This window comes from Plectropomus leopardus, chromosome 24 (assembly GCF_026936395.1).
Source record: "Plectropomus leopardus strain MGB_pleo_1.0 chromosome 24, ASM2693639v1, whole genome shotgun sequence".
Lineage (NCBI taxonomy): Eukaryota > Metazoa > Chordata > Actinopteri > Perciformes > Serranidae > Plectropomus > Plectropomus leopardus.
In genome coordinates this window covers 16,623,231-16,648,830 of record NC_142199.1, presented here as the reverse complement: position 1 = coordinate 16,648,830, position 25,600 = coordinate 16,623,231, and the positions used below count along the sequence as shown (strand labels likewise).

General features: G+C 39.2%; 2 protein-coding genes across 12 annotated transcripts in view; one reads left to right on the top strand and one right to left on the bottom strand.

Moving 5' to 3' along the window:
* Positions 1-674: 674 nt before the first annotated feature.
* ptger2a (prostaglandin E receptor 2a (subtype EP2)) lies at positions 675-23,181 on the bottom strand. Of its 2 annotated transcripts, none has more exons than XM_042513392.2 (4): positions 22,804-23,181; positions 22,199-22,413; positions 19,538-20,456; positions 675-5,037 (listed from the first exon to the last, which is right to left on the bottom strand). In XM_042513392.2, exons 3-4 carry the CDS (start codon positions 20,360-20,362, stop codon positions 4,750-4,752), a joined length of 1,113 nt encoding a protein of 370 aa, XP_042369326.1. In that variant the 5' UTR covers positions 20,363-20,456; positions 22,199-22,413; positions 22,804-23,181; the 3' UTR covers positions 675-4,749. The 2 variants fall into 2 exon arrangements, with proteins under 2 accessions (XP_042369326.1, XP_042369325.1); XM_042513391.2 differs by having other exon boundaries at positions 22,195-22,413; positions 22,804-23,177.
* The window catches only part of nid2a (nidogen 2a (osteonidogen)), a 68,804-nt gene continuing 62,767 nt past the window's right edge, over positions 19,564-25,600 (top strand). For 5 of the 10 annotated variants that reach the window (XM_088074757.1, XM_088074760.1, XM_088074766.1 and 2 more), the window contains exons 1-4: positions 19,564-19,702; positions 24,424-24,488; positions 24,769-24,843; positions 24,992-25,425. The gene's annotated coding sequence lies outside the window, so the exon portion shown is untranslated. Of the gene's footprint in view, positions 19,703-24,423; positions 24,489-24,768; positions 24,844-24,873; positions 25,426-25,600 lie in introns of those variants that run through there. The other 5 variants (XM_088074763.1, XM_088074761.1, XM_088074762.1 and 2 more) reach the window with 4 other exon arrangements.

Here is a 25,600-nt window from a genome sequence, read left to right as displayed (position 1 = left end):
TTGTTGGTTGAATGGGCTTATTTTCGTGTTTCTGTGATTTTGGTGAGTTTCAGAGATAAGATTTAATGTTTGGCAAAGATGCAGAAAGTATGAAAACTTTTAGAATAAGCGGCTTCCATATTGACCAGTACTTGTTTGCAGTAAAAAGTGTAAATAAGTACAACAAATGCGGAAAAAAAATACCAGAACAATGAACACAGTTATGAATGTCTAACTGTGGCTGCAAGCACAGCAATTTGAACTCGATCACGAGACCATTTTTGACTTCCTGTTTGCTGATGTTGCCTATGCTTTGCTGTCAAAGACCACATAGGCTGATGTGGCCAATACTCAGCCTCAATGCATTGGCCCACATAGCTTAAACCACAGAGATATGTTTTGTTCAAATCATGAAAAACACACGCTGAACAAAGCAGTCTGTCTGTAAGTGTTTTGGTGGGAAAAGTCCTCAAAAAGACACAAAAAATGTGAACATACACACGTGTAAAGGAGAGATTCACAATCTGCATTCTTCAGTTCTTCACATCTGGAACCCATTCACAGTGTGTATGCTTGTGTGTGTGTGTGTGTGTGTGTGTGTGTGTGTGTGTGTGTGTGTGTGTGTGTGTGTGTGTGTGTGTGTGTGTGTGTGTGTGTGTGTAGGAACAGGGTTAGAAAGCAGGTTGTACAGAATATGTGATTGATGAGATGTTTATTTACACAAGCCATAAAACACACACATACACACTCAGTGCATTCAGTTTCATCTACAGTACTTTATAATTACAGAGTATAAGACATCCAGGTAGGTAGCATTCTGACATCGTTACATTTCAGTGCTGTCTGTCACACACACGTACACACACTCTAGCTTGCACATACACACAGTCTTACACCTATTGTAGGCACATGGACACACAAGCATGTCTGTGGGAACTTTTGCAAAAAATAAACGTACACACACATAGACATAACTGGAAAAAGCACTAGCGCACACACAGAAGCAAAACTCACACATCGCACCCACAGGAAGCAGTAACACACTGTCGTAAACACTGAACGTTTTGATGCTGTCTTCAGAACCAACAACAGACCAACACAGGCAATAAACTGCTGTTCTCACAACACAAGAGCCAAATGGGATCATCACTGCTCTCACACACACACACACACACACACACACACACACACACACACACACACACACACTTTCAAATAAAGGCTTACAGCCTCAATGTTAACCTGATGCTCACAAACTTTCTGGCATCGTCCAAAATGACAGATGGTTAAGAACTTCTTCTGGTTTTCTCACATATTTACACACAAGGACTTTTAATCTGAAGCGGACCCCTGCTGTTGCATAACGCCAGTCAGTCCACTTCAAATGTTTTCCTAGTTGGAGAGATTTATAACCGGAGATCCCACAAAAATCTGTAGTAGCTTATTTACTTGACACTTGAGCCCTGTTTCAATTTGATCCATCTTAACAGAAGAGATGCTGTAACAGTAACACTTAACACAGTATGAGTCCACCATGTGGGACTTGTACTCAAAAAAAAAAAAGTGGAGAAAACGACCTGCCTATTTTCAGCAAGTCTGTTAAAAGTGACATCACTGTAAAATAATGAAGTGTTACAATCGTTGGGTGTGAAAGTAAACCAGCGTTTTTTCTTGGTTTATTTTAGTTGGCAGTTGATTGCGTTTGAACAATCAGCACAAGGATATAATCAGAGACTGAAATCAGGACGTTTTCTGGGCCATTAGCAGCAATTTAAGTGAACGTACTTTGTCTCATATGAATGGTGCTCATCTGGAAAGAAACTCATCGACCAACAATAACATTTCAAGATGTTCCCTTGCAAAACGAATGCAATTAAAATGGCACTTTAGTCGGAAAGTCGATGGATAAAAATAAAGGGAGCTCTTTTCATAGTTTCCAAATAACTTTTAGGCAATGTGACAGAACTAAGTACCTGCCAGGAGAAAACAAAGCAAGAGCTCTTTCCCAAAATGACGTATCTAATGACTGAGAACTGATTTATGACACTAATTGAAAACAGTAAATGGTACTTTTTAAAGGGTAGCAATTCATATCAACATACAGGCTTAATACTCCATGTTTATAATTACTGAGTACTATATAAACAGTGCTGCATTTAGTTATGACATTAGTAGTTTATTAGATGACAGAGGCGTGTATTTTTTTTAAAAACTCCAATCAAGCAGTTAAAGGTAACCTGTAGATGTTTTGACCACTAAGGGGAATTGTTTCTAAAGCTTCTTTCCCACTGGATTTAAAAAAAAACAAAACAAAACACCAACACAAGCTAACATCTGACTTTTATATTCAGTGGGGAAGGTTACAATCAGCATTCAATCCCGGGACATATGACTCTACAGTAGTCAAGGTATTTAGTGGCTCTTGTTGCAATGGGTTTCTATTTTTTGGCTCCTACACATGGAAGCATATGCATGAGCACTTGTAAGGTGATACACATTACTGCCAGTGGATTTAGGTTATTCCAATTAGTAATACTAAATTTATATAACACTTTGTTTTGATTAAAAAAAAAAAAAAATGAGGCACCTTTAATTTCAGCTCCAAAACAGATTTATGTAGAACAGAAAGAACAACCTCAAATTAGTAATTATTAACTTATCAGGAACCTGATCTTTAAAGTCTTTTGACACGAGACACAAGTGTGTCACTTTGTCATTGAAGGAGGTAGTTTGCTCTTTAAAAAGTACCATCATTTGCTACAATTGTGTGCTGCCATTCATTTTCAATAAGCATTACAATTACAGCCAGTTATGCCAGAATATTTACTCTCTATTGTTACTTAATTATAGAAGAGGCAGAAGTTTTCAAGTCAAAAGTAAACTGCAGTCTCATGTGAAGAATGTTTTACAAAATACCGTTATAATATATTATATTATATTGTATGCTACATAATGTACAAATAAATTTATAGAATCAACACAGCCTTTTCTGTGTGCATCATTCTCTCCCACTCACTCCCTGAGTGAAGTTTTGACTAATTCACCCAAAAAGTCTCTTCAGGCTTGATGCCCTTTGACCTCTCCAGCAGGAATCTGGTACTAGGGTGACGGGAAAGGTTACCAAAGCAGACGATAAGTTAAAGTTAGCGGTTAAGAAGCTCAGAGGGGATAGGATAATGTTCTCAAGATGAAGTGTTTTAAAGAGAAAGTCACGCCCATAATATTTTGTGTCAAATATTTGAGATCTTATTTACACTTGTATGGACATGCCTCATGTCTAGATTTTATCTAGGTTTGCTTCTGACAGACTTTCCTGTTGCAATAAAAGGCCCTTCAAGTAATCTGTGGCCTCAGATTTTTACAACAAACATGAATCCTAACAAACTATCTTCTCATATGAGTGTTATGATCCCAACTCATCTGAATGCGCTTTTACTTTTTTTGTAGGCGTGCCGTTAAGTTTATCCTAGTTTTTATTTCCATCACTTGATACAGACTTTGTGCAGGATTTTGTTTTGGCTCAATACAATTTTCAAGTTCAAGGGATGCTTCACCCCCAAAATCAGCATTTGTATATCAGTTACTCAACATGTGTGAACTTGAATTTGTAAAGAAACATAAGGGAAGAATCCAAAAAAGGCAAACATTTTTTTTTATGAATTGAAGCCATAGAGGACCACGTTTAACAACAGCACAGCTATATCAAAAGGTTCATTTACGAACTCTTACATAACTCGTGCAGTATAATCTAAGTCTCATGTATCCAGCCATATGTTCAGTACTTCCCAATTACATGCATTGCATTTTTACTAAAACTTTACAGTTTAAAACACTTCAGTCCAAACAGTCTCATACACTTACTGAGTGTACTGAGTACTGAGTATGAAATATGTGAGTCTGCTGCACAAACTGAGAGTCTGTAAACAGATGTTTCTGATATAGTTTACTGTTGTTATATGTGGACCCTGTTTACTACAATTGATAAGGAATATTTACCTTTTTTGGATTCTTCTTTCATCCTGTAGGCTTACAAGAAAAACAAAGTTTCCATCACAAAATTTAGGTAACCAAAGGTAAGTTATTGATATTCAAACGGTCCTTTTGCAAGTGAAGCATTCATCTAATGTTAGTGGTTCATGCCTGCATGTAATATTGCACTGGGCTTCCCGTGCCAAGGCCCAGTAACAACTGTTTGTAAAGCAGCATTTGAATCAGAGAAGGCTTTAAGTCATTGGTTACCTCTTTCCTTGAACGATGAATGTCTTTAGTATGTCACATCTCCTTGCACAAGTGTTTCCAACCAAACACCAATGACTTAATACAAAGTGGGCAAAAGCACTTTCAGTTTGTCTTTTCCAGATCATCACAGAACCTGAATGAAGACTTTTTCTTTTTCGTGTTCCCACCAGCAGCCTTTCTCATTTCATTGATTAATTGACATGAAATATAAGCAGCAAAGGAGACAAAATGTTGAACTTTGACACTTACAATATATAGCTGCAGATAAGTCAGTATACATTCAGCATGCACACACTTGGATGAAATGCTAGGATTGAATAGAAACACCCAGTAAATGGCAAGAGGCAGCCACCAGCTTGAACGTTAAAATGTTTGTCAGTTCGAAAGACAGGGCCATTATCTAACGGAAACACATTCATAAAATAGATAAGAAACACCACCCACGTGGGAGGGATGATGTGACTCACAAAGCACGCTGTCCAATCCAGTGTCCAATAAATAGAAATTTGAATTAATAGAGTACTGTTATGGTCATAGAGTTTCTGCAGAGTGAAAATGCTCGGTGTACTCCGTGGGGCGAGACAGTTCGAGTTGAGCCGGAGAATTCTCTTTTGCTATTGATGATTTAAAAAAGGAACCTCTGGAGTTTACAATGGGGGCATGGCAAACTGAGGCCCAACAAAAGTGCAGGACACTGGGGGAGAGAAGGATAAAGACCCAGGGGTCAATGATGGAGTTAACAGAGATGAAACGCAGGGCAATCAGGTCCAGGCGGTGAGATTCCTTGCGAATCCCAATTGAGTTGATGTAAACCCGGATCTGAGAGATGGACAGAGAGGAAGGAAGAGGCGGGGAGAGGGAGACCAGTGTGTTAAATTAGCTCCAATGGCATAATCTTTCTGCTAACACCGTCCATAACAGACAGCCACATCCTTGATAACATCCTGGTTTAAATCCCATTCTAAATCATCTCTAGCAGCAGTAACAGATGCAGACAGGTACCAGGTCATGGGTGCATAGGGGCAGCCTGATATACTGTAGAAATTGAAACCACTTATCTGTTTAAATACCAACTCTTATTTATCATCCATCTTCGGATTCTTGAATGTCATTTTCTGTTGATGCGACTGATGTTTTGTTATGATATATCTAATCCCATCATTGAGGACACGCTGTTGATCAAATATGAGAGAAACTAATGAAACCAGTGACCTTTTCTTTGCTTCTGTTCCTCTCAGTAAATCCACCCCATGCAGTAAACTGCTCTCCAAATAAGTATGCATATCTGAAACTTAACAGAAAACTGAACTCTGTTTGGTTTGTGTTATTGGATGTTATTGCGGTGACATAATGAATGAAAACAAGTGTAACAGCTTGTCTTCATATGAGATGTTTCAGCTGCTTTTTTCAGTCATCCATCTTACTCGAGTCTGACAGGACACGTAACGCTTCTATTTGAAGGAACTCAGCTCTTAACACAGGTGGTGTAATAGCACGCATCTAACTTGAGCTGTACGCTATATATAAATGCAACCTAAAGCATATTTGAACATGTTTTTTTAAATTCCTTTTTGCACACATATAGAGTGATAGCATTTTAGGTTGTCTAACGTTAGGCATTAACGAGCCCTGACAGTCCATAAGACTTGTGTTTGTGCCATGAGGCAACACAACCTAGCTGTATAGTCATCTTAAAAAACACCACAAACTGCAGAACTATGAATGCATGAAGGCCAAGAGGAGTAACGTCACTAGTGACGCTTGTCCAGCGTTAATCAGACGTCCACTAGCGTTGTACACAGCAAATGCAATCTTATTCCATGTAACCAAAGATATGTCCATGAAAAAATGTATTTATGTTTTGCTTCATATGCAGCATGAATGAGGACTTCTTTTACTTTGATGCAAAGACTTGTACATATGCAGGAATGAAGCACAACATGGAAGTGAAAGCAGTGTTCATTTATTTAAATGTGAAAGTGAAACAAAAGTATTTTGTTCCTATATTAATGAATAATAGTGATAAGTAATAATGATCTCAATATTGAGCAAAGTAATCAATCTATCATTTTGACCATAATCGCACCGTTTTAGTTAACAGCATCTCCAAGACTGTTTTCAGGGGTTACTTGAGTGAGTGTGTAATTTGGACGTTTCGTCATAATGTGTTTGCTCAAACTAACTCCTTTATAATTAATGTTGTAGTAAAACATGCAGTCTACAAAAAACACGCTCCCTAATTTTATCCTCGTACATGCAGAAAGCACTATCACTCATCCCAGAGCACACAGGATGTTTGCAGAGAACGGACCGATGTTCTCATTCAAAGAGGTTATTTGAATTACTCTCCCCAGCATCATTTTGTTTGCTTTTCAGAAGGACTGTGAGGCAAACACAGGCAGCCTATAAATCATTGAGGATGTGAGCACATGTGTATTTTGTGGTTTTCGGAGAGCCTGAGCGGCAGATGTTGAATGCTGAGAGCAAATCACATCAAAATTCCTGTGCTGATGACTAGCTGAGAGTTTACAAACTGAGATACACAGATAATGAAAGAATCTTTGTTGTGAAATAAGGATCATATGCGTTCTGACTGTCTTCGTACTGTCACCACCTCACACATCACGGCCATCATCAAGAGAGCACAAGGGGAAGTTGACACGTGACTATAGTAGAAGCTGCAGGTCATACATCATTCTCCAAGCTTTAGTAAAGATGTAACGGATGCAGACTGTTTGCAGAGTGGATGTGCAGGTGAATGTGTCTTTTCGAGTGTTGGCTGGATTCAGGTTGCTGCAGCTGGTGTAGCGGCAGGGAGTGAGGCTTAGGAAACACCAAGAATCATGGCTCTAGCTAATGTTAAACATGAATTTGATAAGTCTGTCTTCATTTTTTTTGGATTGCTTTGTAGTGTAGGCACTTGTTGCCAATGCTGGATTAGCAACTTCCTCTGCAGGATTCTCTGTCATTGAATTAGGCCTACACCAAAGAGACATGCACACGCATCTGCATAAAATGATGCCCTCTCTCTGAATGAAATGATTTAAGCTAGATTTTTTTAAAGCCTGAAATCAGAGCAAGAGGAGGTTCCCAAGTCCTCTCAGAGCATTTGAATTACAATATGTTTAAAGTTTTTAATGACATTTGTACCCAATGACACCAACTACCCCAGCTTTGATCACACCTCCATCGCACTGACTGGAGTGGTGCTTTAGTAAATAAGCATGATTTGGCTCACAATACAGTCACTTCATTTTAAGTTGCTCAAAATTGTTTTCGTCCCAAAATCTGCAGTGCTGCCTCTTTTTCTGCACATGCACTTGAATATAGCATGAAAGGTTAAATACTACTTTTAATTTTTACTAAAGTGGTGGTGACAAAACCAGAATCCCAATTCTAACCATCTTTGATTCTGAATTAAATCACACACAAAAGAAAAGAAAAAAAATGATGACAATGTACAGTGCACACATGTGCTACAATTATCTCGAAGTTCAACCCCAGAAATGGTGAGCATTTAGGCACTATTTAGATTAATTACTTTGAAAAACAAAAGTCAAATTATTTTTTTGGATACTTTGTACCCCATCAGGTACAGACTGATGTTGGCAGAGTTAATGGTTTTTGGATGTGCTTAACTTCTATGCTTATTTATTTTATATAGTGTAACAGATGTCAGAAAGAATTCAATTTTGACAAAATAGGGTCACTGGTTTTGCCTTCACAGAGCAGAATAACAAAATATATCAAATGTTTTGAATCCTGGTAATGAGTGACTGCCTTGTGAAATGATAAATATGTGCAGCCTTCCAAACAAATAAAACAGAGTTGAGGGAAGATTAAAATCATCATTCCACCTCACTACATAACACACACGCGCACACACACACATTGTTATGACATCTGTTCTTTGGTAACTGCTCATTAATAGCTGTATTACAAAGTCTTTGACCTTTTTAAATGAAAGCAGCTTTTGAATACAACTGTTTTTTTGTCACGCCATGGAGGCCAAGAATGAGCAGCTGATTTTGTTCATTATTTCCTGTCTGGGGCAAAAATATGGCCATGAAAGCAGCTACTGCAGTGACTGGCTGAAGTGAAAAGCAATAAACTCGCCCGGCTAATGGCCACAAGCTTTGGGAACCAGCATTTAAATACAATCCATGGAAGCTATGACCAGTTCACAGGTTTAGACATTCCTGCAGCCGACATCTCTGGGGGTCAGAGAGGAACAATATCAAGTCAAGTGTGAAAGGAAAAGTGACCATACAACAGGTTGTAAAATGACACAGCGCTGCTTCTGTTATTCTTTTCTAAGACATTTTCAGTTCTCTTCCACTTTCTTTCCTTATCTCTACCTTCCACCCGCGCTCTTCTCTTGGATGTCTCTTCTCCATCCCTCTCCTTGACCTCGTATACAAAACGTTTTTCTTCTCTGACTCCCATAAAAGCACCCAATTTCCTAAGATGGCAGTGGTTGCACCAACATTGTCACGCCAATTTCATTAGGCCAGCTTTTCATTGCTCAGTCCCACAACCCATAGGCTCCATTGTTGCTGAGACGACAACAACTGGCTTCCCAGCCAACAGTACAGCTGCATAGCAATTACGAGTCCTGCTTAACGGCACATCAGCAGCTGTTAGTTTAATGGACGAGAAAGCTCTTAAAAAGCTAATTTCTGCAGATTTTCTCAATTTCTGAAGGGAAATGGTAATTGTAAAATATCTCATATAGGAAAAGTTATCTCACTGAGACAAAAAAAAATCTGTAAAATTTTTAAATAGGCGCTCTAACAAATCAAACAACTAAGGTGCGCTGTGTTTGTTTTGTTAAAGTGTAGCACAGCTCCACGCTGTGTTTTAAACAAAACCACATGAGATCATTACTTTGATTAGTGCCAGGCCTTGCCATATGTGCAGGACAGAAACTGAGTAGGCGAAGGGTTGTATGTACGTGTGGAGACAGATTTTTTTTGTTTAGCGAAGCTCGATCGTTAAAACCGGCACACACTGTGAACCCATTTTGTTATGCTCTCTCAGCGTCAACAGGAAGCGTAACAAAAGTGTTCATGCGAAGTGTCTGTGGGAGGTTGCTGCTCAGAGAACAGAACAATATCTTGGAATAGAGTTTCATTTTCAAGAACATACTTTACTGTTATTCTGTGCTGAGCAACTACAAGAGTCAGAGGTGACAATCTCTCTTAATCTCTGCTTCTGGCTGTTTTTCATTTGGTTTACCACAATGTGACAGACTGTTCAAAATCTCTCATTTCAGAGATCCATGCTTGGCTGTATCCCATCGTGTCTTTATGAAATGGCTCAAAATCTTACGAGAATGCACATTACAATTTCATAAAATATGTACCATATTAGCTCCCCACACGTTACATACTCGACGTAAAGTTACATTGGATAGGTTAACACAAGTAAAGTTACATCAAAACGCGATGATGTTGCCCCTTAAAATAACAACGTTCTCTTGGGTTCATATGAGACACAAACACCAGTCTCCCATGGGAAAGTCCTGTTTGACCCATCCATCACTCCTACCTGCCTACTTATACAACTTATGGTCTTTATTCTGCTTCCTTCTTTACGCTCATCGGCGCATGGTCACATGGTCGCAGCCTTCCTTGTTATGAGGATTATACATGACCCCAAATCAGTGCAGTTAGAACAAACAAACGCACCAGTCAAATTCCATCACTGTATTCAAATTTGATCCTTTCAGTCTTGCCCACACTTTGTCTGTCTCTCCATCACTGGGTCTCTTTTTCTGTGCCAAAAAGCCATTGTCTAGCCTTTTCCACCCTTAATGCAATCACACATAACCAGAGGCACATCACATGGACACAAACACGTCACCAGCCTCCAGCTTCAGCCGGACAGAAGGCACAGCAGAAAAATGTAATATGATCTTTCTCTCCCTCTCTCTGTGTGTGTGTGTGTGTGTGTGTGTGTGTGTGTGTGTGTGTGTGTGTGTGTGTGTGTGTGTGTTATCTTGACCTCAGACTGTGGTATCACATTGCTGGCTGAACACCCATGAGTGTTTATATACGGCTCTTAATAAATAATGCATTCGTAGTATTGTTTAGTATGCCTGACTGTAGCGCTGCAACAAACAACTGTTTTGATAATCTAATAATCGGATTTATTTTTATTTCCAACATTTTATTCAAAAAGCAAAAGAGACCGCCTAAGACTAATGGCATTAAATATTCCAAAAACGCGATAATGCTACAGTGTACTTCAGGGTCTCTTCGATCTAAATGTGGTTCATAAACATTAGCTGTGTGTCTGTCTTGAGGAGAAATCGCACGGTGACAAATTGGCTGCCTGGTGGTTACACTGATCCATTTGTTCCTCAAAATGTACACAAATCTGCTAGAGAGGGCAGATTTATGTTACGCTAATTAATGTTACAGAGTTTTTGTAATATTTTATGTTATGAGTCAGAGACAAGACAACACAAAAAAATGTACTCCTGCAACAAAGGAGACTGCATTATTTCTTGTAATTCATCATGTGACCTACAGCACGTATCAAAACATATAGACCCAGCAAATCGATAATGCAATTTTTATAACTGACTTGAATCACTTTAATCATTTTGTTTTTGCAGCCCTACCTGAATGTGTAGCCTTAGCAGGGTGTGGCCACAAAGCAAATACAAAATACCTTTAACTCTTAACACAGAGTAATCTACTACTTGCTGTTGTCATGTTTGTCTAGCTCTCTATTCCACCACTGCATGTATCGAGTTTACTTCACTGCAGATTTTATCAGCTGTAGCTAGTTAGTTGGCTAGTTCATTGAATTTCTGTCCATCTAAGTCCAGACTGCAACAAGTTGCAACTTTTCAGAGGCGTTTAGAGACACTTTTGTCTCTGCAGCAGCTCACAACTTTGTCCTCACCAACAGAACATGTCTCAGTTTAGAAGCATCTCTTCAGTAAAAGTATCTTTGAAGAGGCCACTGAGGTCCTGTTTAATGCCGCACTCAGGCACTAGAATGCATTATGGATAGACTATTACCTGAAGACTGAGCATCTAAAATACCTGCCATCAGCAGAGATGGCATTTTGCCTCTATTTAGATCATAAAGAAAGGAATGGGAAATGAAATTTTACAGGAGGGTGCATGTTCCTTTAAAACAGGAGACCACATCTCTGCCTGCATTATCTCTGAGTGAGCCCTTTGAATGAAATATGGTTAAAAGGTTTTCTACATCTCCCCGCTGGGCAACGCATTGAAATGTCTGCCAATAAGTTAATGTGGCCATTTTGAAATGTGAGGAGAGGAGAGGAGAGGAGAGACAGTTGGGAAGGAGAGGCAGGGGAGGAAAAGAAAGGATATACAGAGGATGGGAAAAGAGGAGAGGCAGGGGAGGACAGGAGAGACACAGGATGATAGAAAAGGAGAGACGGGTGGGAAGGAGAGGGAAGATTGAAGGAGAGAAGGAGCAGGATGAGAGGAAAGGAGAGATGGTAGGGGAGGAGACTGATGTGACAGCCACAAGTGCTTCACCAGTATGAATGACAGAGGATTCCCATTATAAGAAGAATAAATCATGTATGGCTGACATTAATGTTGTGATGACCTCTGCCTGCAGTGGTGAAAGTTCTGGTTCCTGTCTCTGGACATCTGATAGAGAGGACAGACACACTGAGAGCTGCACGCAACACACATGAGGATGCACACACACAACCTAATGAATAAATGGCCCCATGTTCTGACCTGTTATCAGTGGGTGGAAGGACAAAGACATTTGTGGAAATAGGGGTATCTGCCAAATGTTACATTCATTAAAACCTTTTCAGTGTCGCCAAAGTTTCAATCAGGAGTCATTTAACAAAAATAAAGAAACCAGAGCCAACTGACTTAATTACTCCTTCACGCAGCAAATGAATGTCATGAAATTATACCATCAATATGCAGTTTCAACTCTGTCTCTGTCTTGATAAGACATCACCAAATGCTCAAATCAGTGTCAAAAATGTATTTTTGGTATTTAAATGTTGTTAAATTGATTTCAAATTGCAATTTAATTAATTAAAAGTATAGGTGCACTGTCATGCTTTAAGATTGAATGGAAATATAATTTTAGCAAGATTAAGCCTTTATCCTGATACTACTCTCATTTTTTCAGAATAGATAATGTAATTGGCATTGATTTTGAGGGGTTTGTGATGTATAATAATAGGTCGCCCTCCAATTCTCCAGTGTTTTTCTGTAAGGTGATATAAACCATTAAAATATTGCAAATGTGCAAAATTCTGTTTTTAAAAGAGGATAAAGCTGTTTTTGGACATATTCTTCAAGCCTTTGAGTGGGCGTTTCCCAGTAGATATTGACATTTGAGTGCCGGTGTTTCTAAGAAATAGGTGTTTCCCCCCTTATTCATCAAGTACACATAGTATTGGCAATCTGTCCATGTGCAACATTCAGTATTCGGGAGAAACAGTCATCAAGTTTGCATTCAACTGGAAAATTGGATGATAGCAAGCTAGGCTAACTAGCTTTCATTGGAAATTTGAAACCAGTTAGACTGAATACTGTAGATGGCACTGAAATAAGTCACACATGGAGTTCAGAGATGGCTCCATAGAGATGTTGCACCAATCATGTGCCAACATTGTCAGTCCGAAGCAAAGATTTACATCTCTTAGAGAACATTCATTTAGGGTTGCTGTCAATTACAGTTTAGACCAAGTAAGTGCACACGTCAAAGCAAACACTGGAGACAGATCTTTCTTGGCAAATAATACATTTAAATTTCAGTTTGACTTTACTGAGTGTTAGGCCTTCAATGTAGGCTTTTTTTTTTTTAGATCAGCAGATACCACCAGAGAGTATCTGCTGTAGCCTAATCTGTTTTTCAGTCTTATCTTCTCCCTTCTTGCCTCTTTTCTGTCTGTCCTTGTTTAACCTCACTGTACCCGAGTCATGTCTTTCACTCAGCCTTCTGATGAGGCAGTGAAGACAGCCAATGTAGTAAGCTGATATCACTGTCCTTTACCTGCCACCAGAAGTCTAAACCTGGTACACAGTATACAGTGGAGGACAATTTACTTAATCATCATTTTTCAGCTGGGGTAGGTGATATATTCTGGCATCATTGGCTAAAGATACCATAATAAACTTAATGCATATTGTGATTGAATTGTTCTGAGAAATCTTGACTTCTGCTCCTCCTCTTGGCTGTTTTTAGGATTTAGAATACGTGTAACATGACGGGAGACTAATTTCAGAGAGAGGGCGTTCCTATTGGCTGCTCTAAATGCAGATGCGTGTTGCTACTCTTGGCAAAAACTGCCTACACTGCAAAGCAACCCAAAAAAGAAGACAGGTGGATCAATAAGAGAGTCTAAAAGAGAGTCTGACAATAAACAAACTAAAACATGTGTCAATATCAGCAAAGCTTTTTAGAGAGAAAATGTTGGTAATAGTTTAGCTATCTGCTAACCGCTTGAGTCTCAAATTACAGTGTGTCCTCTGTCTAATTCCCCACCACTACAGTCCACCTTGGCGGCAGAAGAGTGGGCACCGGCTCTGGAGACTGACGCCAAGGCAGTCCGGACTGCAATGACCGGAATCCAGCGAGCACAAATCAGGACTGGACAGCCCCGACTCAGCAAACTTTCTGTTGCTGCCATTGCACAGGTTAGTCCCGTCGCTACTGCTGGCCACCAGCCCATTGTGACAACCAATTCAAGCCTCCACAGCTTCTGAACATAGGTTCATCTCTGAGCTGTGACCTGGGAGGTAGTCAACAGAGGTGGAATATGAGGTGGAGGGACCGCTGGATGCTAGCTAGTTCATGTCTCATTTGTGATCTGATAGACAGAGAGAGCACAGCAGGAGGCGCTGACTAAATGAGCTGCGTGGTTTCTCAGGGCCGATACCGATATTGATTTTTAGTAGGTAATGAGACTGATATTTGGAACCAAATTGCATTTACAATAAAAATTTGAATCTTTCTGTCAGTATTTAGAATTTGGAAAATAACAAACTCCAATATAAAAAAACTGTTTAAATGCCTTTAGCAAATGTTTAATCAAAACTGAGACTTTCAGCATCATATACAGAAAGTGCCCAGCATTTGTTTTGTAATGTCAAGTGAAAATTTAGATAAAAAAAATAAATAAATAAAAAAAAGCTCCCTGAGGTTTTACAAAGAAAAAGGTCCTACCATGCTGACACTTTCTTTGTGTATTTTGAATAATTTATTTTATTTATCATTACAATAAAACGCCAATACAGATAATTGACGAAATGCCAAATATCTGCCCCGATAATCATCCAGGCTGATAATCTGTTGACCCCTAGTGCGTATGCTGAGGTCATCTGGTGGGAGGAGCTTTGAACAGAAAGGGGAGAACTGTAGGAGGATGTTTATTTAACTTATGTATATTTTTTCCCTGATTTCTGCCCACCACAGCTTTAAAACGTACATAAATAATGTGATGCTCTTCAAAGATCATTTGAAGCTAAGTTTACTCTCTACTGCACTCATCCCTAACAGTTTACTGTTTACTGCCCGGTGGATATGTTGGATGTTTCCCACTCATCTGTTCAGCCAGCAGTGGTCTGGCAAATTGTTTTCCTTCACCACAACAGGAGGTAACGGAAATCAAAGTCAGTGACATCATTAAGTACAACTGACCCTGACTTAGAACCAAACAGGAACTGAATGTGCCTCTTAGATCTCAACGACTTTGTGGCTTCACAAGGTGGCTCACGGCTTTAAGTGCTAATTTGTGGATTTAGTTTAATCCTCATATAATCCATTACAAACAGTATCACATGGAGGATCCGTTATACAGACTGTAGCCACTTAGCATTACGTTTAATGGCTTTAGTTGGGTTAAAGTTCTTAGTGATAAAAACACTTCATTTACTCGATTTAAATAGCTGCTTAACTGTGACTGCACTGACTGTGTCGAAGCCATCTCCACAGAGCTTTCTTAAGCGACAACACAGAGCTCTTTTAATAGCTCATTGACTGTGTTTGTGATGTTGATGATGCTATTAAATTAAGGCTGATGCAGAATTTGCCGGTCATTACAGAGATGAAGGTTATGACTCTACATTTCAGGCCACAGCTGAGACGCAGCAGTGCACAAGATGGCATTTTCATAAGTGCTGTCTGTAATAAAGTGCACATCATCATCATACACTGCTGGGAAAGTTATTGATTTAAATTGAAACTTTGAGACTGACCTATTCAATTACATTGTAAAAACTTGACGAGTTGATCTTACTTATAATAACATTGGAGACCAATTGCCGTGGAAAAAAGGGAAAGTAAATCTAACTATAAATCTTTGCTTATCTTTACTTTTTATGTAAGTATTGACTTTGCTTCAAATTTAGCTGTATTTACTCGATTTTGTGAAGTTGCTGCAACTTAAAAATAACAAGTGAAATTTGTTTGTTTTGTTAAAGTGTTAGCAACTTGAGTAAACCATGTTAGTCTGACTTAACTTGATCATGACAAAGAGCCAATGATGAGGTGAGGAGATCTGGGAGCTCAGTTTCCTTAACTTGTTTAGGAAAATACAAATATGATTGACTAGTTTGCAACCAGCAGAATATATAGCTGAAACTGCTAAAACTTTGATTAAATTTAATTAATTTTTCAATTTTAGATTATGACAGCTTCACAAAATTATATATAAAGTAAACATAAAATAAGATTAATAGTTATATTAATTACATTTTTCAAGGTTATTAGTTTCCTAGGTTTTTTTAAAAGTTAAATCAACAGATTTTACAGTGTAGAAATATGTCAAAGTTCACTGAAATTACAACACAGAGCTTTCTGCTAGCTCTGCCATTAGCTAATTACAATCCAGTTTCAGATATTTATCATATTAAGTTTGGATTTGATTGACTCATAGTCAGTGTATGGCAACCAACAGCAGGTTTGATGACAAGCAGAAGCTAAAGACATCCGAAAAGGTTGCTGTCCCTGGATGCTGCTAACGTGTTATCACTTTATACATCCCCTCCGTATAATATATTTAATATACTGGACACAGCAGTTTGGTGGCTGTTCTGCTGCAATGGGGTCAATCTCATTAAAATGTTATTGCAGCTCATTATTTGTGCATCGGAAATGATTACGAGGTCCATTCACCAACTGGTCATCAGTCACAGTTGATGTTTTTTTTATTGTAGCTACATTTGAGACCAAATTTGTAATTGCAGTTTCTGAGACCCTTATCCCCTCATTATGGCCTCGGTCCAAATTGCTTCCTGATGAAATTAACTGATCAAATCCTGGATTCTTCAAAGGACATTTACAATTATGCAGTTTACTGTATGTAAGGTCTGCTGTTTGTATCGTCTTTCTTGCTAATGATGCTTAGAGTGCGCCGTTACCTCCCTTCACTAAAATGATTTCAGTGATTAGACTCTCCACCCAAATAATGTTGTTTTCATGAGGAAAAGGCAGAATATTTATCCTTTATTTTATCAATTTACTTTTTGACTTTAACTGTAAACATGAATTAAAAAAAGCCGTTTTTACCTAGTTTTGGTACGCCCTGACTTTTTGTGAAATAATGCACTTAAAACCTCAGTCTCTCAATGCACAATGAAGTTATATACATTTTTTTTTTCAGGACAACCCAGGCTATCAGAATATTTAGGCTGCAGTGATGGCACTTGAATTTACAAATAGTTATGAGACCATAAAGTCAAAAGAAAAAACAAGACGGAAATTGAATTGTACAGATCTTGAGTGATAAATCACCCAACAGTATTATGTACAAGCTTTTTTGCTGCAGAAAACCTTTCTCCTAAGTGCTGGGAATCAGAAAGTGAAAAAATAAACATTAAAACTATTATAGTTCAAAAAATGGATACACTTTTCAAAAAAAAAGTCCCATTGTTTTTTGTTTTGCAGTTGTTTGTGTATGCCATTATCTGTGCCATTCTGCAAAGCAGCTCCTCTCTGTGATGCTGCAGAGGGCCACATCACACTCCTGACACTTCAGAGAGGGCCCTGATTCTCCTGCCTGCTCTGCCTGCAGTGAACACAGAGTTTACATCCATACGAGGCCCTGCTGCTTGTTACACTGTCTCCTGATTTACCCTTGTCTCATTATTATTATTATTATTATTATTATTATTATTATTATTATTATTATTATTATAGGGGCTAACAGAGTTTATTCTAATGCAGGAGGCGCTACCAATAACACAGAGCGATAGAGACAGCAGGATTAGATCAATCACAGTGCGGTTTGCTTCACATGACGTATGGCAGTGAAAGCGGATACGAAAAGTCGGTCAGTCTTCCCATTGGACGACAAGACGAAAACAAACCTCTGACCTCTCTCCAAAGGAACTATGGGAAATCAATATGGCATTTAGCATCGATGCTAATATACTTTTATCACCAAAATATGATTAAAATACGGACAGAAGACACCCAATATCGGATCTATCTTATTATACAACGTCCCGTAAAAACACCCGATTTCCAGGGCTGAATAGAGAGGCTTCTAAAAAGAAGATCTTTTACAATTGTCAAACATGATTTGTGTTTTAACGTGTAATAATTATACCTGGCATTAAAAACAGCAGCTGAGTCAGACATGCTATGAATGGCACTCATGCAGTGTTTCCTGTCTACAGCTTGGCATGGCAACAGCCCATAGTCTGTTGTATTATTTATGATTAGCGGCAAGTGCACAATACGTCACAAGTGTGCCGAGAAACAGTGACACACAGATCTATATCTGATGGCATAACATACACAGCTAACTGAATTTGCTCCAGGTGACATTTTGACATGTTTTAGATAAGATCGTTTGTTTTTTCTGTCAGTGGTTGGCATATGGTTGAAAGCCGCAAAGACGATGTAATGCACCCACCCTGCTGGGTGCAAGAAAATGGCCCGATTTAATTCCTAATTCCTTTAATTTGATTCCTAATGCAAACAAACTATTTTCTGTGCAAGAGTTTCAAATGAAGACTAAACAATATGAAATAAACCCTCATTATTTAGTTCTCTATCAACTTTTAAAGTCAAACAATACATTATTGCAGTACAATGCGTTTATAGATCAGACGAAATGTTCCATAATACTAATAATCAAGTTCCAAGAACGCCCCTTTTTTGTTGTGTCTGCACTGCAAACACAAGGAACGATCTTAGTCCTTAGGACAGCGTTTTCAGGGACTTTTTTTTAAATCTCCTATTTCAGAGAAGTTACTTTCCCAGCACAAGAGCACCCAAGCGTAACTAAAGTGTTCCAGTCATTGGACCAGACATCGCAAGTGTTCAGTAATTAATTGAAGACAGCCAGTTTGGGTTGCAGCAGTAAACCGATTTTAACGTCTACCGTGGTATGAAAATTCATGGTTGTCATTCCATGCACATTTTTTCATTTATGTTGATGACAAAAGTGCAACCAAACGAAGAATCTCAACTATATTTTAGCTATTTTCAAAAGGGAGACTTCTTACACATACGTCCCTTCACATCACATGAAATGCTCCACCAGATTTGGATCTGGGGAATTTGGGGGCCGGATCAACACCTCGAGCTATTTGTCTCGTTCCTTGGGCCGTCCCTGAGTAGTCTTTATGATGTGGCATGGTACATTGTCCTGCTGAGGCTGTATTTCCAGATATTTTTGCTGTCAGTGGGATTTAGGGAAGCCTAACAGCAGATGAGGAAATGTTGCAACCCGGATGCATCAGTGTTTGGTAAAACAGCAGTCCCTCAGGACCTGCTCACTCACAGCATCATTGAACATAATCAATTTCTGCCTTGAGTCTATAGACCAGCTGACCCATTGAGCTAATGAAAGCCAAATAAGTCACTTAACTGCTGGTGCAGGCATTTGTCCTTAGAGAGTGGATGTGCCTGAACAAAAGTAATGAAACATGGTCAGCAGTCTATGGTTACCTTTACTCACCTAAAAACTGCACATTATTGCATGTTTTCTATATAAACATGTTTTCTCTATAAATGTTTGTCCTACATGATGTTGAAGGCCCATCAGAAATTTGAAATCTAATGATAATTTCTGTTTTTTACAGTTTCTGGCTGTAATAAATGTGTGGTTTTTGGTCATTTTTGTTTTTGCTGGCACATGGGTTTGGAAGGCATGTTTTCTTTAAAAATAACAAATTAAAAAAAAAAATTTAAAATAAATTAAAATAAATTTTAAAAGAAAAAACAAATGAAAAAATTTTAAAGAAAAACAAAATTGCCAGAATTTTTAAAGAAAAAGAAAAAAGTCTAAAAAAATGTTAAAGAAAAGAAAAAAATTGCCCAAAATAATCTGCTGTTATCTTACCACCAGGGGCAGTGTGCAGATGATGAAGATGATGGTCATGAAGACCAGCAGGATGAGATGCTCCACCTCCTCAGCCATGGACATCGTCCTGCGCTCGCTGTTGGATCTCATGCTCCCCATCATCGAGCTGCCGTTCCTCCTCCGACGCTGGTACATCCTGAACAGGTGATACACCACAAACCCATTGCACGCCACTATGGCCAGCACCAGCACTAGCATAAGAGTGGCGTACAGGTTGGCGTAGACCCGGTCCTCTCTGGCCACAGGGTTCATGTCAATGAAGCACCAAGTTCCGGGGCAGTATTGTACATATTTACCGAATCCCGCAAAAGGGAGGAGACAGAAGAGCATACATAGTAAAAAAACCAACGGGATTGTGATGTAGGCACATTTCTTGGTGACGTGGCGGCTGTACAGGTAAGGGTACCCGATGGCAAAACACCTCTCAAGTGCCGTAGAGAGGAGAAGCGACATGGTGGCCAGGCTAAAGAAAGTCATGCTGACACCAAAGTACGCACACACGCTGTGAGTTTCAGGCGACATCCCCACCAGCGTAGTGTTGCGTGAATACGACAGCTGAACCAGCGGACTGACCAGGCAGGTCCCAGTCAGGTCCGTGACCACCAGCGATGTAATGAGCACGTGAAACAACGACTGCCGCCAAGTGTCCCCAGATCTCGTGTGTCTACGTCTCCGGATTTCCAGTATCACCAGGGCTGCAACGTTTCCAAAAATGCCCGCTGCAAACATGATGGCGCTGATCAGCGGGCTTTTGGTGGGGTCGATGTAGTGCTTGCTGTGGCACGGGTCGTTATCTGAATCCATCGTGGCTACAAACTGGCTGGGTTTAATTTGAAAATGTGTCTCTGCTTCTAAAAGAGGTCAACAAAGTGTCCTTAAAAAGTTGTCAGCGGCCATCCTGGTGAAAGAGAAAATAAGATAAGATGAGCTAAGATAAACCTTTATTAGTCCCGCAGCGGGGAAAGGAAGAAAGAGAAACTCTGAGATCTGGAGCTGTAACAAAACAGTGAGGATAGTATGTGTAAATGAACTTTGTGAAACAAATTTAACGCCCTGTTTGGCTGTAATAGCGAGAGTTTGTGAACAATAGTCCACACTGCTCCTAACAATGGAGGCCAAAAAAGTAGATCAAACAGTAAAACTAAGCAGCACAGATTAAATATAAACCAAGATTCTGTCTGCGTTGCCCAGTGATACTCAACTTATGACCTGCAGCATGAATCTGGCCCCCAGCAGGGTGCCAAGACGGCCCCCAGACCATTTTCTTATTTACAATAAAAATCAAGCAATTTACACTGTGAATTTTTTTGTACATTAAGTACACATGAGGTATTCGAGTGCATAAAACAGCACCAAAATAGAGCTTAATATCAAAAACCGTGCCAGTGGAGGATCCCTCCCACCCCCCAACAGAGGTCCTAGCCAAGCCCCTAATGTCTTAAAATCCTAGAAACAGCCTAAAATCATAGAAATGTCCTGAAATCCACAAATGTCCTTAAGTCAAAGAAATGTCTAGAAACCCTAGAAACATCCTTAAATTCTGGAAATATCCTAAAGTCTAAGAAACATGAATGGGGCTGCTGCGACTGGCCCCGAGCCTACTGTCATTTGTCAAGTGGCCCCCAAGCAAAGCAAGGTGAGCATCTCTGGCATTGCCTATTTCTCACCTCAAATGTTTTCATAAACATGGTTTTGCTTATCGTTTAACTATAAAATGAGATTGTTGTTATCAGTCAGCCACCATTGTGTCAAACGGACAAGTTCTCAGTTTGTCACCCACCAGGAGAACGATATTGTTCTGGTGCAGCAAAGTGCATTCTAGCAGTTATAGGTTTTCTACCTCTTGAGCAAAAGCAAATGCCAGGATCTTTTAATTTAGAGACCAAAATGAGCTGAAAATCCGTCCGTCGCAGCCTACAGATTAGCTACAGTCCGTCTGTCTGTCCATCAAGCACACAATAGCTAGTGAGAAAATTTAAATGTAAATGAACCGTATAGAAAACTGCATATAGGTACAACGTTCCAGAATTTTCAAAATTAAACTGACTGAAATTTATTTACTTCCAACCCATTTACCCAAAGAGACCCTGCATCATTATTTTAAAAATGTTTTCTAGTCTCCTTTTGCAACTTAATTTTGACCCAGCAACGTCAACCATTACAGTTTCACGTTTGCAAATCTTTGTCTAACTTAAACGATCCTACACATACACAGCATATCTTCTCATAAAAGGGAACTCTTTGCATACTGAAAAATTCCTGGGCTTGAAATCTGCTCCAGTATGAGTTTTCAGAGTTGCGAAATCCAAATTTGTTCCTCTTCTTTCTCACCAGCCAAAAGATATCAGCTGACAGGCAGAAAGCTCAAAGCTGCAGTTCAAGTTTAAACAGGGAATTATCTGCTCAAATTCCCACTTGCGCTGAATCGTGAAGCAATGCATGAAGATCATCTTGTTTTACTATCTATCTATCTATGCAGCTGTTGGCTTACTCAGGAAAATGTGGAACCCCTCATGGGTGTATGAGTGTCCTCCAGCTAGAAAATATGAGCATACACAACAGCACGCATGTGTTCCACTTTTTAATGTGTGTGTGTGTGTGTGCTTTCACTGGGTGTGTAACAGATAGTGACTCACCTACTTGCTCTTTAGTGCACGACGTGTCCACGCTGGTGATGTGTGCCGCTCCAAATGTTACTGAAACGGTTAAAAATTGACACTGACAACCGTGTTTATGCCGGTGATGCGCCTTAAAGACAGAGCGGGTCTCTGACAGATGTGTCCAGGTGTTGGGTCCACGGGTCGTGGAAATGGAAGGAAGATTTTGCGATATACTCCGAATACTGCTGCAAAATCCTATATGTACAAAAAACAAAAAGGTATATTACATTTTCTGAAGTTAGTGTGTTTAAGAGTCCACTTTAAATTTTATGCAGCGCGCACACCGCGCTGACTGAGTCAACAAGCTGAGTAAGTTGTCAAAGTTGGATTTTATTTGATAACAAAAGTGTTGTTGGGTGTATACAAAATACGCCGAATTGAAGATTTACTACACGCTTACAAAATAACTTTAAACCAGCTCAGACAGCACGCGCGTTTTTCCCTCAGAAAGTAAAAATGTACACAGGCGATATTTACAAATGGAGTTTTGCTTTAAGCTCCGTGTGAGAAAACAACGCGAGGCAACAACTGCCATCCGCGTGGACCCCTCGGCGGCGAAACGCATCCAAATAATAAAGTTCTCACCTATTTTATAACTCGCTCCCCGCAGCGTAGACGTTTATTTCCGTGTTTCACAGTCCAGACTGAGTCACGCGACAGAGATATGATCCCAGTTTCCCGTTTGTTTCATTTGTAAAAGACGCGCTGAGGTGAGGTGTGGAGAGGGCGAGGCGCGCGGCACTGTGATGAGGTAGGGATGAATGGGCACGAGGTACAGGGAATGATGCGGTGACGTCACGCGGAATGGGTACACCCACCCCGTGCATGCAGGCTAGTGCTGCAAGCCTCACTTTTAACAGAAAATATCATTCCCCTCAATGTTCAGCTGAGAATTAATGCTTGGAGAAGCAGGAGGAACCTCCAGTCAACTAAAAGGGATGATTTATTAATAAAGTATACCATTCGTTAAATGTTTAATATTTACATTCCAAATTTTGCATGACATGTCACCAACGGTCACCAAACTTCTGGTCACTTTAAAATATTTTTATGAAAAAATGATTATTTCAAATGTACTTAAGTTATGATTTAATATGCTTATGGAATAATTTAATTAATAAAATGTCAGTGTGGTGTCATCAAAATTGTTTTTGTCCAACCAACAGTCCAAAATCCTGAAATATCATGTTAAAATAATATAAAGTGAAAACAAAGAAGCATGTCAGCCCACTGGAGACCTAGAAATGTATAATGTATTTAGTTCTTTTTCTTTTTTTTCTTTTTTTCTTAATTAAAAATATAGACCATTTATTGATCATCTAATTAGTTTTCTGTTGAACAACTAAGTTTTTGAGCACTAATGAACTGTAATTATTCTATTAAGTAATCCAGACAAATTCAAGATTTGCAAGTTTTTAAAAGAACTGCCATTGTTTAAACTTCTCTCGTACTGTACAATAGACATTAACATAACTGCAAGTTCTACCTTTTTGTGTGTGTGTTTTGGATAATTAAATACAGCATTTCACAAAGATTTAAAATCTATTTGTTGCAAAAGCTAACCACGGGGGGTGGGTACTGCATCTGGTTTTCTACTGCTCTGCCTGTGCCCAGAATACGCTCTGCTGTCCAAGAGTGTGGTGCAACGCAAGACACATCAAAACAGTACAAACTGTATTTCAAAGGCACACCTAATGAATGCTGGAGCTCCAAAATTCATTTAAATGTGTAAAATCAGTACATGGTGTCTTAATCATGGTGGGCTGCCACAAATGAATGAGTCAGTCTCAAGATCAGTGTTTTTTTAAACAAATACAAGCGAAACTGTCTTCCAAAAGTACTTGGGACAGTGCAGATGTCCTTTCCTCCAAATGTCATTAATAATGCCAAGAAAAATGTGATATTTTGGGAATATCACACAACCCTTTGTGTCTATATTTAGGTGGACATATGCGGGCATACTGTACGAGCGCGTCCTGTTTTCCTCATTCAAAGCATTCCAGCGTGAAAGATGTGCATTCGATTTCCCATACGTTCATGTGTGGAGATTGCATGTTGTTCTCGTGGGTTTTCTCTCACAGTCACATGGAATTGAGGCTTTTGATTTCCCATCGGGGTGAATGTGTTTTTCACAAACCAGTGACATAACCTGCATGTTTCTAAACCAGTATAATAATCTCACAATTTGTCGTTTTGCTTTTCAAGGTTGTGCCATGCTTTCTAGATTTCCTTCTGATGTAAATACAGATGGGATGACATCATTTATAGAGGTATAATGCAACATCTGTTTATTTTAGCAAAACAGCTATCGAAAAATTCCACCGTGCATTAAAATGTCATTCTAATTGCACTATTTTGCCCATTTTAAGAATAGAATAAATGTCTAACAGGATGCTAAAATGGGCCGTGATGTATGCTAAAAGCTCTTGAGTGCTTTTTCAGGCCCATTAAGGAATTCTTAATTGTAACATATTGCCATTATGCCATCACCGCTTCCTTTCAGACTCCATGCTCAACGGTCTCTCTTTCTGCACTTCTGTCCCTCTCCAGGATGACCTCAGACATTTTAATATTGCTAAACGCCTGAAGTGCTTCAACGGGAGAATTTATGACACAACGAACACAGTAAGTCATATACAGTACGGGGTTACATTTTACAACCCAGCTCGTTCAGTTGTGAAGGTTATTTTTAGTTTTGACAGCTCTTGTCAGACACAGGAATTCTCTGTCCTGCCTCTCTTCCTCTTCTCTTCTTCCTCTCTCTTTTTTTTAGGTCAATCTCTCCGTTCATTTCTCACTCTGTGTCCCTTTGACCCTCGCTCTATATTTGTTTTGTCATGCAGCCGAGGCCTCTTTCACCTTGTCCTCTGGCCTGTCTGACGCAGAAACACCTTTCATTTCCCTTCCTCACTTTACTCTCGTTTATTTTCTTTTCCTGGCTTTTTTCCTGTCTTCTCTTTTTATTTCCTCTTTCACTCCCTGCACCCCCCCCTTCTCCTTTCATCTCTTCCTCTCCTTTTCCTTCCTCCCTTTCTTTCCCTTTAATTTCTTTCTTTTCTTTGCCTCTCCCTTTCTTTTCCTCTCTTCCTTTCTTCTCTTTTCTTTACCTTTCAGTTCTTTTCTTTTCCTCTCTGCTCTTCTGTTTTTTTCAGGGTTCCTGCGGATCCTCAAAAAGTCTTAAAAGGCATCAGATTCATTCATCTGAAGGTAAGGTCTTAATCTGTATTAAATTGTCTTAATAATCATCTCTAATCTAAGTCTTAAAAATACTCAGACGTTGGGAAGTAGGATTGTATGAATTGTTGTTTTTCTTATCTCTAAATAATTGGTATCATCTATTTTTTTGTTCAATTATTTGATAAATTCCTTTTCTTAAACTCGC